This window comes from Cheilinus undulatus, linkage group 11 (assembly GCF_018320785.1).
Source record: "Cheilinus undulatus linkage group 11, ASM1832078v1, whole genome shotgun sequence".
Lineage (NCBI taxonomy): Eukaryota > Metazoa > Chordata > Actinopteri > Labriformes > Labridae > Cheilinus > Cheilinus undulatus.
In genome coordinates this window covers 31,376,699-31,394,911 of record NC_054875.1, presented here as the reverse complement: position 1 = coordinate 31,394,911, position 18,213 = coordinate 31,376,699, and the positions used below count along the sequence as shown (strand labels likewise).

Below are 18,213 nucleotides of genomic sequence, written 5' to 3'. Positions count from 1 at the left end.
AGGGTCTGCCTGGACAGACTCGTAGAGAGGAGGCCATGTGAGGACATTTTGATAAAGTCATGGAGATGCCTCTGCCGTTGTCATTAATTCGCTTGAGCCGTCTTTGACTTGACGAAGTAGCTGCAGGTCAGGCTTTAATAAATGCTGCTGGATTGTGTTACAGTATGCATGGCTGCTCTTTTTCCCACAGCCACACATCAGAAATATCCAGTCCACTTACATATCTAAAAGTGATGCATTGCAATTCTGTCAATGTAAAAAATTACAAAAATATATGTCACATATGCAAATGCAAGGCAGGATATTTACACCTCTGTTTGGCTTTGTGCACAATATGTAGCACACAAAGTGAGATAGTGGGGCGGAGTTGTTTTGGCCCTGATCTGCCATTGGAAGTACTAAAAGAGGAGTAAAAAGGAGGGGGGCAAGATGGTGGTGATGTGTAACATCAGATCCAGCAGGGTGGAAAAATGATCTTTGTGTGAAGCTCTTAGTGTGTGTTTATTTGTCATATTGTGTGTTTCCACAACACCATAACTAAATGTGAAATCATGCTTTCAGAAACTGAAATCACAGTGCTGCAGATGTAGTGTGCAGGTACAAAGGCCTAATGACCATGAAATGTTGTTACGTGGAATAGGAGTTGTAAAGGGCTGCTGTCTAACAGTGCAGGTCCCCGAGTCAGGAAATTGTAAGACCTGAAAAAAAGGACAATGACCTGTGAAGCTTTTTCACTACACTCATATGTTGTTATTGGGCTGGAGTTATTATTAGGCTTTGCCTCATCACTGTGCTCAACAGTGTGACTGTTCAGTAATTGGCCACAGATGTTGAGCCATTATAGCTGTCTTGTCTCTCATTTTCTTGATAAGGGTTTAAATGCCACTCCTGACTTATTTGTCTGCCTCATAAAGCTGCCAAATCAAAGTTAACACTGCATAGAAAGGAACTGTTCATTTCTATTATATTCTATTCTCTCTATTTCTGTCTGTATTAAAATGACTTTTCTGTTTCACCTGTGTGTCCTTTCAGCTGTACATTCAGACAACCACGCTGACCATCTCCATGAACCTCAGTGCCTCAGTCGCACTGGGCATGCTCTACATGCCCAAGGTGTACATCATTATCTTTCACCCCGAGCTCAACGTACAGAAGAGGAAGCGTAGCTTCAAGGCCGTGGTCACAGCCGCCACAATGTCATCACGTCTGTCCCAGAAGCCCAACGAGAGGCCCAACGGAGAGGCCAAAACTGAGCTGTGTGAGAACCCGGCTGCAGACCCCATGAGTAAGTAACCCATAGAGAGACAGAGCACACACAGACACACGTACAGGTGCATCTCAGAATATTAAAATATCATGAATGTTTTTTTTTGCTGTGATTTGATTAAAGGAGTGAAACCTCTATATATTCTAGATTCATCATAACAAAGGGAAATATCTCAAGTCTTTTTTTGTTTCAGTCTTGATTATTCCAGCTTACAGCTAACAATAATCAGAAATCCACTATCTCAAAGTATATAAATTTCACAAAACACAAGTCCAAAAATGGATTTATAATGCAGAAATGGTGAACAATATTCTCATTATGCACTCAGTAATTGATTGGTGCTTCTTTTACACAAATTACTGCATCTCTGTGATGTGGCATGGAGTCAATGAGTCTGTGTCACTGCTGGGGTGTTATGAAGCTCATGTTGCTCTGATAGCAGCCCTCAGCTCGTCTCTGTTGTTGAGTCTGATCTCAAACAGTAGCCCAGAGATTCTCTATGGGGTTCAGGTCAGGCCAGTTGGCTGGTCAATTAAATACAGTAATATTATGGTTAGCAAACCAGTTTCTGGTAGATTTGTCTTCACTATGAGAAGGTGCCAAGTCCTACTGAAAAAGGAAATCAGTATCTTTCTAAGGCCTCTCAGCACATGAAAGCAGGAAGTGAAATGCAAAATTTAGTTTCATTTGAAAACAGGACTTTGGACTACTAAGTAACTGTCCAGTTCTTTTTCTCCTTAGTCCAGATGAGAAGCTGATGAAGTCTGTGGTTCAGGATTGGCTCGACACAAAGAATACAAAACCTGTTGCCCACGTCCTGGACCCATCCATCTTGATTCACTGACTCCAGCTTCGGTCCAGTCATTGTGAAGCTCTCCTAAGTTCTTGAATCTGCTTAGTTTGACAATCTTCTGAAATCTGAGCCCATCCCTGCTGTTTGAGCACCTTTTCTTACCACACTTTTCTCTTCCAGTCAACTTTCCATAAATACAGTCATGGACCAAAGTATTAGCTACCCTGGAATTTTTTCAGAAAATACACCATTTCTCCCAGAAATTGATGCAGTTAAAAATGTTTTTGGTATACACGTTTATTTCCTTAAGTTGACTGAGGATGTTTATCCACCATTCCAACTATCCTGCGTTGGATTCTTTTGTCAATTTTTCTCTTCTCAAGATCTCTGGAGATGGTCTTTAACCTTGAGATTGTTCATATTTTTCCACAATTTTGCTTCTTAAGTCCTCAGACAATTCTCGGCTCTTCTTTCTCTTCTCCATGCTTGGTGTGACAACACAGGCACAAAACACAAAGGTTGAGTCAACTTTGATACATTCTAACTGGCTTCAGGTGTGATTTCTAGATTGCCAGCACCTGTTACTGCCACAGGTTAGTTTAAATGAGCATCACATGCTTGAAATAAAATGATTTATCAACCATTTTAAAAGGGTGCCAATAGTTTCGTCCGGCCCATTTTTGAGTTTTGAGCAAAATTATGTCATTTTTGTCTTTTTTCTTCTGATTTTTTGTGTTGTTCCAATGCACATAAAGGAAATAAACGTGTGTACCAAAAAACTACTGTATTTGCAACAATTTATGAGAAAAATTGTGTATTTTGTGAAAAAATTCCAGGAGTGCCAATACTTTCGTCCATGACTGTACACTTTAGTAAAGCACTCTGAGAACAGCCTGCCCCTCTTAGCAAAGGGTGTCAACGATTGTCTTCCAGACATTTGTCAAGTCAGCAGTCCTCTCTGTGGTTGGGGTTGTGTGTACTGAATGAGAATGAGAGAATAAAGGCTCAGGAAACCTTTGCAAATAGGAATTTACCACAATATTTTAATATTTTGAGATGGTGGACTTTTGATTTTCATGAGGTGTAAGATGCTTCACTTGGTATGAGACAAATCTAGAATATATGGAAATGTAACTTTTTAAAGTAAATCACAAGGAAAAACACACTTTTTTCAAATAATTTTAGATGTACGTGAACACAGACATCAACATCTATACTCATTCAACTGTACATTTGACCTCAACTTAGGTGTAACTGCAATATCTGATCCAACACTTAAAAACCCAGAGTGCGTATGTTTGTGAAAGTGTCTTTGTACGTCCCAAACATACTGTATCAGTGTATTTTGTACAATAACAGAGCTCAGTCATGCAGAGCTTAAAATAACCTTGAAGAAGAATCACACACATGAATTTTGCATTAAGTGTTCAAAGGTTATAGCAGGCACAGTGAATAAGATAATACTATTATGTTTACAATAAAGCTTACATAGAAGTCAGTGTGATACCTCGACAACCAGAACCCTGCAGTTTTATATTGTGTTATTTCACAAACTGCAGATACAATATCTAATCTTTTTTTCTTATATCTTTCCTACATTCCTTTTCCTGAACTAGAAAGTCCCACCGCAGCCGTTTAATGTATGGACTGTATGTATAATATCCTATAGAATGGACTAAGTTATCTCCTTCCCTGATAAACGCTCAGACCTTTAGCCTGAGTGCGCGGCAGTGAGCTTGAAAGAAGAAGGGGGACTTGCTCTGTGAGGAGATTTGAAGAAGCAGGGCTTTGTCGCCAGGAATGGAGGGAGATAATCTGTCTCTGTAGCTGTGAGTTACTCATACCACCCTTCATCTGAAACAGTGAGCGTGATCCTGTTAGCAAAGATAATACTGGGTATTAGCTGGTGGCTGGGGAAGCCTACATACTCCCATCATTAGGTGATATAGTGTTTGTTTTGGGTAGGAAAAAAACAACAACACTTAAATGCCTTTTTAAATGAGGCTTCATCTGAGAACAACGTTGCCATGGAAGCATTTGCTCTTCTCTAGTTGTCAGGATGAAGACAGAGATGATTGACAGCTCATGCAAATCGCACATCACAGGCTCCAAAGGCCTCCTCTCCCGCAATGCTTCTAATCACATAGAGCGATCATAGCACCCACAGGTGCACCAGCCCCTCAATCCCTCTTTGAATTGCGCTGATGTGATGACAGATTTTGCCTCGGAATTTCTCCAAACACCCAACAGTTGTCACACTTATCTGTCATGAGCCAAGTATGCTTGAGTGTGTGTGTATGCACACAGCCATGAGGGTGCATCTACGCTTGCAGTTTTTCAATGTGTGTGACTGAATGTGTGAGTTCCACGCAGAAGTCAGGGAGCTGATGTAAGTGTGTCAGGGGATGGGGCACATATCCTTGCCAGTCACACATGTGGCTCAATGAGCAAATACTCTGCATGGAGGGTGAAACCTCAACATCTGTCGCAGCGGTGCATCTCAAGTCCCTAAGCAGGGCGCGTGGTCTCTGGAAGGCCCTCCCAAAAGTGGCCCATGTCATCTGCTGTGTGTCTCTCACCTTCTGTCTCCCCCCGACACAAATATCTTCCCGCCTCATCTCCCCCTCCTGCATGCTCTCTCCACCTCCTACCCCTCTTTTTTTTAGCAGCAGGAGAAGTGACATTTATTAATGGCGAATTTATGTGCATGACCGCCCCGAAAACCTGAACTGTGCCTCAACCATCCCAGGAGGATGTCCGTCAATTCCTGTAACCATCAGAGCGCCAAATCCCTCCTTTTCAAGGCCCATCAGCCCAGTGTGAGAGAGCTCTGAGTGATTTATAAGATCAAGAGCATTAGCACTTCTGCAGATCTGCATTGGTATTGATACGGTGAAATGTCTTCATTATTACACATGGAGACAGGAGGATTTACCCTGCAAATCAAAGATGCTGAAATGCTTCACGGGCCTTAACTGGTTGTTTTTTATAGAGATCAATCAAAGAGGCATGTGATGTATGAACAAGAGTTCTATGGGAACAAAAAACAAAGGATGAGAGGAGAAATCAGCTATTGGTATTAAAATTCAAATGATAGCGTAGGTAGAGGTCTCAATCCTAGACAAGCAAACATGCTTTGCTCAAAAAGATGGCTCTTCCTTAAGACTGTTTATGGTTCGCAGCAAGAATCTGTGGTACATTTACTAATGTTTTATTCATCATACTCGCTGGCCAAGACTACAAAATACAGCTGTAAAGAAATGGTGCGACTTTAATTGCATAGCCCATGGGATTTGGTTGCCATAGCAACATTCAAGCAGTAGGATAAGAATTTATAGCAATGTCTGTGATTAAGAAAATGTACATTGGTCTTCTTCACTGCACAGAAAGGGCATCACACCTGCATCAAAACACATTCCTGTACTTAATGTAGAGTACATTAACATCCTTTCATCCAAATCCAGAACTGTCAGTAGCAATAAACACTAATCCCAACAACAGAGCAATGTTTAACCCTTAAAAACTTTATATAGAGCCACAAGAAACCAGAATCAATTCTGTTCACAAAAATGTGCCTTCACTCTTACAGACGAGGAAATGTATGTGAACTCTTTCAAATTATCCAGTTTTTAAAACTTTATCAGTTTTAAATTGGTCATCAAATGTGATCTAATCTGCATCTAAGTCACAAGTCTAGACAAGCACAATGTGCTTAACCTAATAACACATAAATAATTATAATATTTTATGTCTTTATTGAACACATCTGTGAAACACTCACAGTGCTGCTGAAAAAAACAAGTGAACCCTAAAGCATGTTTCAGACTAGATGCATGAGTGGACTTCTTGGCCGCAATACAGTTTGCTTTTAAGTTTGTTTGCATTTCTGACTGCCTGCATGTGCGCTGCGATTCACGCCTGATATGCACATGCACAGAGAATTTTAGAGAATCAAGGTCTCGCCCATTTTTTCGCATGCTGTAATAGGCCAAGACAGACAGGAAATTGATGAATAGAGAGCCATATTCACTTCGTTGTAGCAAATATGTACATCCACATTTGTGAAATACATTTGTAATCTGTTTCTTGATGCCCCTGATGGCCAAGACCTGAAATGCATCTGTTCAAAAAGTTGTCCTCAAAACATCTCCAATTAGAGAAACTTTCTGTTTCCACAAATATGTCACAGGAAAGATAAACACTGAATGAGTTCACACTTCTGGTTTGTGCTTTTCAAAGTAAAATCCCCATTTAGCATTTCTTTGGAGAAACTCTCATCGGTTGTACAGAAAGCTTTTATTTTGAATAGTTCCCAACACACTTCCACTATACAGTGAATCAAATCACTTGTAGGGGAGGTTTATTGAGGTAAAAGTTTTGAAGAACGACAAGGCTGACAGATGCGGCCAACATGCAGCAAATGTACCTCATGTGAAAGCTGCATTGGTAGGAGCCTATTGTGACTTATAAAAACACTCAAACTTTATTAGTTTGCGCTTCACAAGAAGTATCTGCTTCATCTGAGAGAGTTCAGAAGGCTTTGGATCAAGAATTGTTGAATTGTATGAGACTAGAAAGGGTTCCAAAGTCATCACAAAGACTTAAGATATTCACTGGTCCACAGTCAGGCAAACTGTCCACAAATGGAGATGATACAGTACCATGACTTCTCTCCCTAGAAGTTGGAACAACGCAGAATGCTTAGAGAGGTAAAAAAGGACCCTAGAATAACAGCTGAAGGCTTAAAGGAATCACTGGAACAAGTCAACATCTATTATCATAAATCTACCATACACACAAGATAGAGCAGGCATGGTGTTCATGGCGGCCCCATCACTGCACGCCTGAAGTTGCCAAGGAGCACCTGGACACTCCACAATGCTACCGGGAAAAGGTTTTGTGTATGGATGAAACTAAGGTTGAATAGTTTCTGAAGAAAACATAGAACCATGTATGGACTGAAAGGATACCAACATGAAGTGCCCACAGTGAAGTACGGTGGGGGGAGCATCATGATTTGGGGCTGCTTTGCCATGTTTGAGGGGAAAAATGGATTCACAAGTTTATCAAGGTATCTTACAGGATAATGTCAGGGTGGCTGTCTGCCAGCCAAAGCTCAGAAGAAGTTGGCTGTTCCATAAAGACATTAAATATAATTATTTGTGTGTTATTATGTTAAGCGCATCATTTTTGTCTATACTTGTGACTTAGATGCAGTTTAGATCACATTTGATGACCAGAAAACTCGATAAATCCAAAGGGTCCACATACTTTTTCTTGCCACTGTAACTCAAAGCCTCTATTTGTTGCTATAACGTTGTACAATACTTACAGGAGGACACTCAGAGAGCACCTAGGCACTCAGCCACATTCTGATATGTTTCCATGGTAATCCAGACTGGGATCACATTGCATGCCCTAGCATTTGTTCGGTGCTCACTTGTAAGATGTTTGTGTTTTTTATCACTAGTTAACATCTGAAAATAGAAAGTAAGGCTTTACACGGGGGCATTGTGAGTTGAAATGATACACTAGACCAGAAAATATTGCTGCAGATTGCACACAGCTGGTGATGAGAATGCATGGCACAGAAGGAAGAGTTTTCATAAAAAAAAGTTGGTGTTTATTTGCCTCTGCAGGATGTTTTCATTCTTTTCTTTTTGAGAAATTCTACAAATTCAATTTAATCTTTTTTTTTATTTCACTCTGTTCTCAGGTCAAGCAACCAAGAAAACATATGTGAGTTACAACAACCTCAGGATCTGATCTGCTTGAAAAACAGATGCTGTCTTAATCTATGATTGAAAAGAAGACGGGAGCTCTAGAGGAACAAAGAGAGAAACAGGAAGGAGTGAGTGCAGGCATCTCCGCACCACCTGCAGCACCTATGCACTCCAGGGCTGTGGATGGCATCCAACCTCCATCCAAGACATGATCCACGAGTCCTGGCAGAGACTAGCACGGCTGTGGGCCAGTGTGGCTGGCTGGGCCTCACCGACCAAAACAGTAGGCTTTTAAACATGTGTTGTGGCCCCTTTTTTCTCTCCGACTGAGAACAATTTGCCTGCTAAAAGGGGTCACTGTGAATGAGGACGACCGCAAAAAAGAGGAAAGTGGATCTGCTTTCAAGATATTTTCTTTTGAAATGTCATTAAAGCCATATTCTCTTGGGGTTCCCATTATCTGATTTCTGTTTTGTATTGTTTCTGAGTGATTTTTCTTCTGTGCCTCTTTTACTTGCAGTTGATTTTATTACCTTGAACAGCGAGCTCTGCCACATACAGTATTTTGTTTTACTGAAATCAACTGAAATCAGTCCCAGATGATTATTATGTAAGGAGTGATAAGCATTGTAAGTATATTTTTTGTAAATATTTGAGAGTATTTTCATGTTTGGAGTACAAAAAAAACTAGATATAAAGTCTTTGTTCAAACTGGATTTTGGATGGTAACGAAAAAGCACCACAAAGTGTTCACTTTGCATGTGCCAATGTATGTCTGTTCTATTTGATGTAAACAAAAAAAGAGAAATAAATTCTGAAAATGATATGAGCTTCAGCATCTTTCTGAGATTTGTTTATTTTTAGCAGAACTGAACTTCATCAAAAGACAGAATATGGCTTTAATCTGTTGTTGAATTGAGTCCCCCGCTCCCCCCAAGCCCTGTATCTGCAAGCATGTTTGTTTTATAGAGTTTCGTACGTGGGTATATTATGCCTCATTATGGTGTGGGAAGCATTAATATCAGAGCAATCATGCAAGTATGTTGTGATGTCTGTCAAATTATGAATATGTAATAAAATCATTTTGTTATCTTTTCTACAACTAAACCAGACACTTTATCATAGTTATTTCTGTGTTTGTGTGATGGGGCGTGTGCGAGTTTGTGGTTTTATTGATGTATGAATAAGTGCAATTAATCACTGGGTTGTTTGGGAGTTTCTTTACACTGATGGAAATGTCATGTGCTTGTCTACTGTCTCACCCCAATGACAGGGCACATTAGCGAGCTGGCTGAGCAGCGCTGTCATGCAGAGGAGATAAAACCCTGCGAGAGGAGCACAGAGGATGTCCACTAGCTGACTCCTTCGCTCACCCTTTGCTCTTTCTGTCTCTTCGGTTGTTTTTCTCTCTGGCTCCTTCCAGCACTCACCACTATTCCCATACGTGAATAATATTACGTGTCAGATCAATTTGTCCTACTGATGACCGAGCCTTTACGAGCTAACCGCTTTTTATTCCTGTGCCTGCCTGCAAGCATAATGTTACTATTTTCAGTATTGATTATTATATAAAACATGACTAGGCCACGCATGAGAGACTTCTGTTTCTTCAACCTGGTAAGCGCCTCCCTCTAGGCTGTTACATGGGCGAATGATACATGAACAAGAGATGCTGATCCCTCTTTTTTGTGCGCATGTGTATGTTTTTAGTGTGAGACAAACACAGAGAGAAACCAGGGGAGAAAAAAAGAGAGAATGAAATCCCTACCCAAACAGGTTTTCTGTTGTTTCCCCCTCCATTTGTCTGGCAACTCTCTGGGCTCCTGTGGGACCAGATGGTCTTTACTTCTCATACGCACAGTCTGTCATTTTCTGTTGCACACAGCCAAGAAAAATCCCACTTATGCCCAATTAAGAGTAGCCTCTCCTCCACCAAATTAATTGCCTGTGTCAGTGTCTGTGCGCAAGTAATCAGTGGGGGCTGTACAGAGTTTAGATATGCAGCTCAGCAAAAAGAAAAGACACAGCCCAAGTGATTGCAGTTTTGATCACAACATGACACTGAAATTTGAAGCCATTTCATTTGATTTTCAAGAAAGAAATGAATCAAGAAAATGCATGTCCAGGCATCTACCTAAAATAGCGCAGAGAAATGGTGTACTCCTGCTTCAAACTCCCAAGGCTCCTACGTCATGGCCCACCTGCTCGCTGTGCACCTGTTCTGTAGGCAGCAGTTTCCTGGAAGAAACAAGGAGGGAATACATCAAAGGGTGGAAAACTAATCATTGTGGACTGTGAGCAAGGCAAACTCCATTAGGAGGACTTACATGCTTCAAACACTGTGAACTGTCTCCCACAGGTTTGTATTGCAACCCTTGATGTTGAATAATAGATTTTATAAGCGCAAAAAATTGGACACACTCAAATCTTGGTGAAAGTTTTTACCCTTAAGAGCTGTCTTGTTACAAAGTTGTCACAGCTGTCCTGAAAATTGTGAAAGAATTACATGCCTGCGTGACCTAATTTAGATGACAAGGTGACACCGCTGCTGTACGGAAAGTCTATTTCAGCGCTCATATGACATGCCACTGCTGAAGGAGAATTTTTAAAAACTCAGGCTTTCCTCTTTTGGAGTTTTCATGTCACTGTTGTCCAGCTCTGCCTTTGAAGAAAGCCTTCCTTATCTTGTCAGAACTCCTGATGCGCTTTTTCACAGACAATTTACTGATGCTGGGTCTAGATTAGCTCTGTTTCATGGCTCCTGGGCTCTGGGCTCTCCTATCTCTCCATAAATGTCCAATTATCCAACTCCAGCCAGAGTGAAACCTTATCTGCTTCCCGTCAGTAACCAGCTGAGGCCTGATCTTACATGGAGAGGATAAAGACAATCCGCACTATTCTTACTTTTCCCCCTGCTGCTTCTTGTACTCAAAACCTCCTTAGGATGCGCTTTGTTTACCAGCATGTTCCTTTTTTTGCAGCTGAAGAAATTGGGGCCAGCTAGTGTTTCCAGCACACAGTGACACTAAGACTATATAATTAGTGGTACAGTAAGATAGCCATTGGTTAGACATGAATCACAACATCCACGTCTCTGCATAGGCACTAATTATCGTCTTAAAGAAGATCACAAGTGAATTTTATGAACAGGCTCTGCAGCTGAAATGCTGTGTTTGTTTTTTCTACAAGCGATCCAAGAAAAAGATACAGGGCTTTTTTTTCCTAAGTGAATAAATTAGTGACGGGTCACTGGGTGTTATTTCTCATCTGAAGGTTCATAGACCTGCTTGTTGCCTCTCCAAGGCTGTGTGTGTGAGCATGAGCGTGTTTGTCACAGTGTTATTGCATTTTTAATCAGCAGAAGAGACCAGGCATCATTCTCATCACATTAGTGTCTCCTGGTATTTATTCCTCTCTCTCTTCCTCCCTCCCTCTGTCACCACTTTAACTCCTGGGGGGGGAGTCGGGTGGGTGGAGAGAATACATCTGAAATTTGCTCATTTGACAGTCGTTAGAGCTATGGATTCTGACAGTACACAATTAGCTCAGTCACCTCCTTTATCTTCACTCATCTCTGGCTGGGGGATTTGGTACGTGTCGCCTCTCGCTGTCTCCCTCCCTGCCGTCTCTCCGATATCCAAACTTCTAATTCCATCTTTCCCCCAGTTAATGATTATTTGAAAATTACATATCTTACTTCATGGATTTAATTGACTGCTGCTGTGTTATTAAGAAGGCTGAGTGAGACGAATGCTCTTCAGAATTTGCAGCTGAGTAGGTGCACTAATCTGCTGCTTTCCCCCAATTTCCCCTGTCAGAAAATGCATTCATGGAGAAAAGAAGTACAGAGCGCTGGCATACATCTCGTAAATACGGTGCATATTTGTTATGCTTTGGCTGTATGAAAAGATTCAGCTCACTTTTATAGGCTAGCATAAAATAAAGTAGTACATTTTTAACATTGAATCACAGCTCAGGTTCAAACAAAAGCCAATAGCTTTTTAACCAAGGCAGATCATCTATGGCTTAAACAGGAGTTGACAGAGATAAATGCTGGCTGGCTGTGAAATTTAACTAGAGAGCTAAGCCCTTGATTTCAAGGAGCACAGCGTAAACAATGCATTTCCACATCCCACACAGATCACTGTTATTTCAAAGGAAAGTAAACGCCTTAAGAGAAAGGAAATACTGAAATGGAAATGAATAGTTAAGGGTAAGTATGAAAAAAGACACATCAAACAGACATGAAATGAAATCGAAAACCCAAAAGGTACAAAGGAAAAAATAATCACCTAGCACACTTGTTTGGTTGTTTGGGAGTAGATTAGCAGAAACAGCTGCTCGGCTTTATTGAGCCTTTTTCTTCAAACTGATCCTAATTTAGGCACATAAATCCTCCACATGACTCCACCTTTAAGAGCTTAAAAGCTACAACTTTTTGCTTTGGGCACTGAACAGAAAGTGTTCAGTCAAATGATTATAAATCAATTCAAACTGTAAATTATAGTCTTAGCACACATGCTACATCGTTGGAGATTGTGTGCCTCATTTTTCAGTTGGCGGTGGAGTGTGGAGCACTCTCCATTTGATTAAACTCTACCCAAAGGCTGCATCAATTATGTATCTTCACAATGGAGTTAATGGACTGCAATAACAGTTGAAGATGACTTGACTAAATTTCCACATGACATGGCAAGAAAAATCTCACTTCTGTAATGTAGCCCTCCTGAACGGCTTGTCAGAAAATGATAAAACACCAGGTTGGATTGCAGCTTATTAAATAAAACTACATTTTCTTTTGTTAATAACCCTGTAAAACATTTTTCCTCCTGGTACATCCATTTCCAGCTGCAGGGTGTAAAATGCAACACACGTGTAAGAATGTGAGCGCTCTGCCATGCAACACATAGTGTATAAATACTCCTGTATACCTGTGAGTGCACTGAATGTATGTGCACGTATCAGCTCAGCTTGCAGTCCGTCTACCTTGTGATCCAGCTTCTATAATTGTGGTCTCTTGGGTTTGGATCCCATGAGTGGACCCTCGCCGAGAACAGAAGGGGCCTGCCAAGCCCCAACTGCACACTCACTGACCCATCTGGTCATCAGGCCAGCAGGGAGCAGGCCGGATGCAGAGACCAAAGCGTTGCGCAAACATCCTGAGCTAACATGAGACTGGCAGATCACACAAAGCCTGTAAAAGGTAGAAACTGTGTACAGCCACCACATACAGAGCAGTCCTCATGTTTTGTTTTCAGATGCTGTGTTGCTTGGACTACACATAAGGATAAAAGGGCAAAGAGTCTGCTGCAAAACACGAACCACTGAGAGGAACATGCTGTATTGTGCATAAAGTGACAGTGATCCTGCTGCTGGGTTGTCTATAATTTAGAGCAGAAACAACATGTTGATGCAGCTGTGATCTTTTGCAACTCAGGCGGAGGTTGGCTCAACATGACTCTGCAGAGAAGGAGCTTTTAGCCTGACCTCAGTGCTGCTGTTTCTCCTCTACACTCAAATGCACATCCATGTAAATGTTTCTAATAACCATCTCATATGTCAAGTGCCTGCCTACCCTCGCCCCCTGCAGCAAGCCCTAGCTTAAAATGCTGCTCACACCATTAACTCCTGTAGGAAGCAGTCGGTACAAGGCAGAATCTGTCATGTTTTCTCTCCCTAGTTGGTAATGAAGCCCCTCCCGATTTCTTAGCTTTGTCATACGGCTGAAAATCCACAGCATCTACAAGAACAGGCTCCTTCCGTGACCGAACATGGGGATTTCCATTCCAGCCTTGGAGTGGATCCAATTCATGAGATAAGAAGCAAAATGCAATTAGACTACACTTTCTAAATCTGTGACTGAATTATTGAGTCTCACAGATGTTATAACTTATCTTACTTTCTAATTATGAGCGTGACTTAGGAGAGCGACGTCACATTTTTATGTCAAATGGAATTACGCGAGGACTGCTTCTCTGCTGATGCAATGTTAAATAAATAGAGAATATCAGTGATGCACTCTGTGATTTGCATGGAGTTTAAGAGAGACACAACTGGAAGATAATGAATTTAAATAAATTTAACTATATTCCAATAGGCTCTTGTTACCAATATGTGACATCTGATGAATGATAATTGCAGATTTGTATGTTGTTTACTGCAGCTTGGGGCAATTTCTTATTTGTCTACAAAATTTACTGTGATCTCATGCAAATGCTCTAAATCTGTGCCTTTGTCATGGTGTGATGCTACTGCCATCTACTGATTCTGCAGAGATCTCTGCTGCATCTCTGTTTCCTCCTGCATTAGAGCCCTGCATTATTACCCCCTGTCTTAAAACATAAGATCTGAACAACCAGTACTGACAGATGACAATATGTACTCGTAAATTGACTTCCTGCCCAGTGCCCCAGGGCGAGCATGTTCTCAACATGTTTGCAAAGCATACAAATCAATCTAGCTGATTTTTTTCACAAGATGGCGCTGTAGTCATTGTGGGAGGACAAGCTGCAGCCTAAGATCTGGTGAGGACTCATCATGCTGATTCCCAGTGCTTTAGAGCAGTGGTTCTCAACCTTTGGGTCAGAACCCCATTGGGGGGTCACGAGACACTGAGAGGGGGTCTGCAGATGCCTTAAAGAAACTAAGAATTTTTGTTTTTAAATTACACTGTTGCCACTTTACACCAATTTTTCCACATTTTAACCTGTTTTCATCATCTATTTTTTGCCCCTTTAAAGCCATTTCAGCCACTTTTTAATCCTCTTTTACCACTTTATATGTCTGTTTTTACCTTTTTAACCCATTTTTGCCATTTTATGGTGATTTTCTTGCCACTGTAATTTATTTTTTTACACTTCTAACCCATTTCTTCTACTGTTAAAATCCAATTTCACCACCTTATCCACCTTTTTTTTTTTTTTACCATTATTAACACATTTTATTTCTGTTTTTAAGAAAAGGGATTTATATTTTTAGGAGGACTACTTACTTCACAAATGAGTAAAAAAAAGATTTGATTCTTTGATAAGCAGGGGCATAGCCAAGGAGTTTCGGCCCCCAGAAAAAAATGTACACAGGTCCCCACAAGGCTAGTGATGTTGACAGAAGTAGCCACTAAATACCAAGTATAAAACATATCCTTTTGAACTGTAGCTACAACTGTGCAGATTTTGTTTTTATGCACTTTAAGATATGCCTGGGTAAGATGTGACCAAAATTATTTACAGAATTTCATTTTATTTTTTCATGCTGTTTATTTTATTTTTATTCAAGTGAAAAAAAAAATTCTATTAACAGGTTATTTTCAAATACAGCTCTGTTGCTGTGCTTTTTATGCACTTTTTTACGCGCTTTTGTCATGTTGCCAAATTGATCTGTATTTGTTTGAAATTTGACATTACCAGCTGCTTACTGAGTGCCAAACATGTTTGACCCAGCTCCATTTCTTGATTTTAAAATTTGGCCCTTTTAAACTTGTAATTGAATGTCTGAAATAAGGTCTGTGATGAACACAAGCTCAAGAGAGTTTAATGTTAACAACATAAAATACATCTGAACTGTGCCCCCCCCCCCCCGAATTGTGTATCTTTTCACGTTAAAAAAGGCGGTTGCTAAAGGACAGTTAACTGGACTACAGCATTTGTCGGGACCATATATGTCAAACATCCCATAGGCTCACCACCAAGGAACGCCATGCGACGCTAACTTCCATGTTTTGCCTATGAAATGTGTCACGACTGTACCACTATTGCCGCCATTGTTGGGCTTCATAGTGCTTCTGTAGACACAGATATGTGACATCAGTAAGACTACGTCCATGTTTATAAGGATCTGCAGTGGTGCCATGGCAACAACATTGTGGTTAAAGCTTGTTGAACACTTGAGAGTATGTTTCTTGATAAATATTCAGACCAGATTAACATTATGGACTTTTCTAACTTTTGCTGGGTTGCTAGAGGTAAAATCACTGTAATTTAATACATGAATACACTGAAGATTATCTATTTTGCTTGAATTTGATGGCACATGTATCACCATATGATCACCACATTAGAGTGTAGAAAGGACTCCATGTTCAGGAAACCTCCTATAGACCCCCTGTGATGCTGTTAAGCATTCTAAGAACAGAGATTAAATACTGGAACTGCCACAATTTCTCATTCTTCCTCAACATTTGATCAGGTTAACAACTCTGAGAGTATTGAGAACAATTTTGCATTTTGAAAATACTTCTTGGTAAGCATGTGGACCAACTCCTGGAACCAGAGACGCACTGCGTGGCATTCAGCTAACAGTAGACAACAGAGTAAGTTGTAACTTTTTCCTAATTTTAAAAGAAAATTCGAGTTGCAAAGATTTGAAACAATATTTATATTTTAGACTAAATTTTAATTTAGTCAATTCTAGTGCTGCACGGTCTGAAAATATTGTGCGGTTGTAATAATAGTGGACAATATTGCCATTTGTTATTATGAAATAAGACAAATGGAATAATGTGTCTACTTGCTTGGTTATAAAGGATAATGCATGAAATTATGGTAGTGTTTAGAGTATTTCTTAACTTAAAACATGGAAGTATTAATCAGCATTTGAAAAAAATTAAAAACAGAATTTTTAACAGTACGGCTTTCAGAATATTTTCCACAGAGTAAAAGTTTATCATTTTTTGATATTAAGGAATGCATTTTTTCAACATTACATGTACTACTTGATACATAAATAACTAAAGCCTTTAATGTAATCATAAATGCAAAGCCTGACATTGCAATTGGATAATCTGTGCAGCACTAGATGACACGAATGAGTGTATTTTTAGTAATGATTGTAGAAAGGCTGTCTTTAAGGGAGTTAGCTTTGCATTCATTATACATGTTTTTATTGTTTTACTTCTGTTTTCTGCAGGTTGCTACTATGACCCTCGCACTTATGTGCAAAGAAGAGGGCTTTCAGGCGTTGTCCCTGAGTTTTCTTCTAGCTACTGGTCCAATAATCACAACAGGACAACACCTATCCGTCCAACATCACAAGTACGTTGAGAAGTGTCTGATCATTGATTACTAAAATAAGAGAATGACTGAGAGTCATGTTACAAGAAATTTTATAGAATTAAGCTCATTTTAAAGAATCTATGTCAAAAGGCAGGAACAAACCAACAAGTGTTGAAAATGTCAGGATGATCCACAGATAAATGCACCTTAAAATTTCTTGCATGTCATTATGCTAATTTATTTGACTTTTTCTGCTCTCAAGCTTTAAAAATTACTCTAAAGCTTTCCTCACCTCCCAATGTTTTTCTGTTCTCAGGTTTGGACACAACATACAACAGTAAAAGGGACCGTCCCACATATGAGCCTGAAGAGGGGCCTTGGAAATGTCAAAGAGAGTCCCCCAGTTCTGCACAGGGCTACATCAACAGCTCATGTGGCTGGTTTTCTAATAGGCTTGCAAAATCTGAAGATAAGGGTATATTTACATTTCTAATCATTATTTTATTGTTATTATTTAACAACTACGTCAAAAATGCAATTTCAGCTGAAATTGTGTGGGGATGCTGAGAGCTGAATTGTGGAAGAACTGCTGAAAAAAGCCATAAAGTCATAAAGCACAAAAATAGCTGAAAATAGCATAAAATAGCATAAATGGCATAAAAGTAGCTGAAAGGGGCATCCAATAGTTAAAAAGAATAAAATAAGCTGAAAGTAACCCCCAAATAGCTGAAAATAGCTTAAAAATAGCTGAAGGTAGCCTGAAAATAGCTTAAAAACAGCTGTAAGTAGCCTGAAAATAGAGGAAAAAATAGCCGAAAACAGCATAAAAGCTGAAGAGTGCAATACCTGATTTGTGAAGAATGTGAAATCATTGCTCAAAATATAGAATTTAGTTAACAAAAACATTGAACATTGCTTTATTGACAGAGTAGCCTCTTGAGTCTAAAGGCTGAAGGTGTGTGAAATTGTGCTTAAGATGGTGGAGATTTTGTTCACAGCAGTGTTACTTAACCAAAGAGCCAAATTGTTGAAAAATACCTTTGCAAGAGCCACAATCTGAAGCAAAAACAGCTTGAAGTATAATAAAAATAAGTTAAAGGTGGCAAAAATGGTCAAAAGCAACTGGGTGAAAAGAGGTGAGAATGGGGACAAAAAGTGGAAAAGGGCTCAGAAAGTAACAAAAATGGCCAAGAAGTGACCAAAAAACGAGTTATAGCTGACATAAAATGGTCCAAATGTGGCAAAATTAATTAATTAATTAATTAAAAAAAAAAAAAAAAAAAAAACAGGAGTGAAAAGTTACTCACATGGGCAAAAAGCAGTCAAGAGTGGCAAAAATGGGCAAAAAATAGGAAACAAGTGGTATTCAATAGCAAAAGTAGCTGAAATGGTTAAGAAGTGTTGTTAAAAGGCAATAATAGGATATAGTGGCAAAAAAAT

At 39.8% G+C, this 18,213-nt stretch overlaps 1 protein-coding gene across 2 annotated transcripts in view; it reads left to right on the top strand.

The window, feature by feature from the left end:
- Positions 1 to 8,728, top strand: part of LOC121518216 (metabotropic glutamate receptor 7-like) — a 193,386-nt gene extending 184,658 nt beyond the window's left edge. Inside the window, exons 9-10 of one of the 2 annotated variants that reach the window (XM_041800476.1) lie at positions 1,033 to 1,285; positions 7,777 to 8,728. In XM_041800476.1, coding sequence (XP_041656410.1) covers positions 1,033 to 1,285; positions 7,777 to 7,826 — 303 coding nt within the window. In that variant the 3' untranslated portion in view covers positions 7,827 to 8,728. Of the gene's footprint in view, positions 1 to 1,032; positions 1,286 to 2,008; positions 2,122 to 7,776 lie in introns of those variants that run through there. The other variant, XM_041800475.1, reaches the window with a different exon arrangement.
- Positions 8,729 to 18,213: the final 9,485 nt, after the last annotated feature.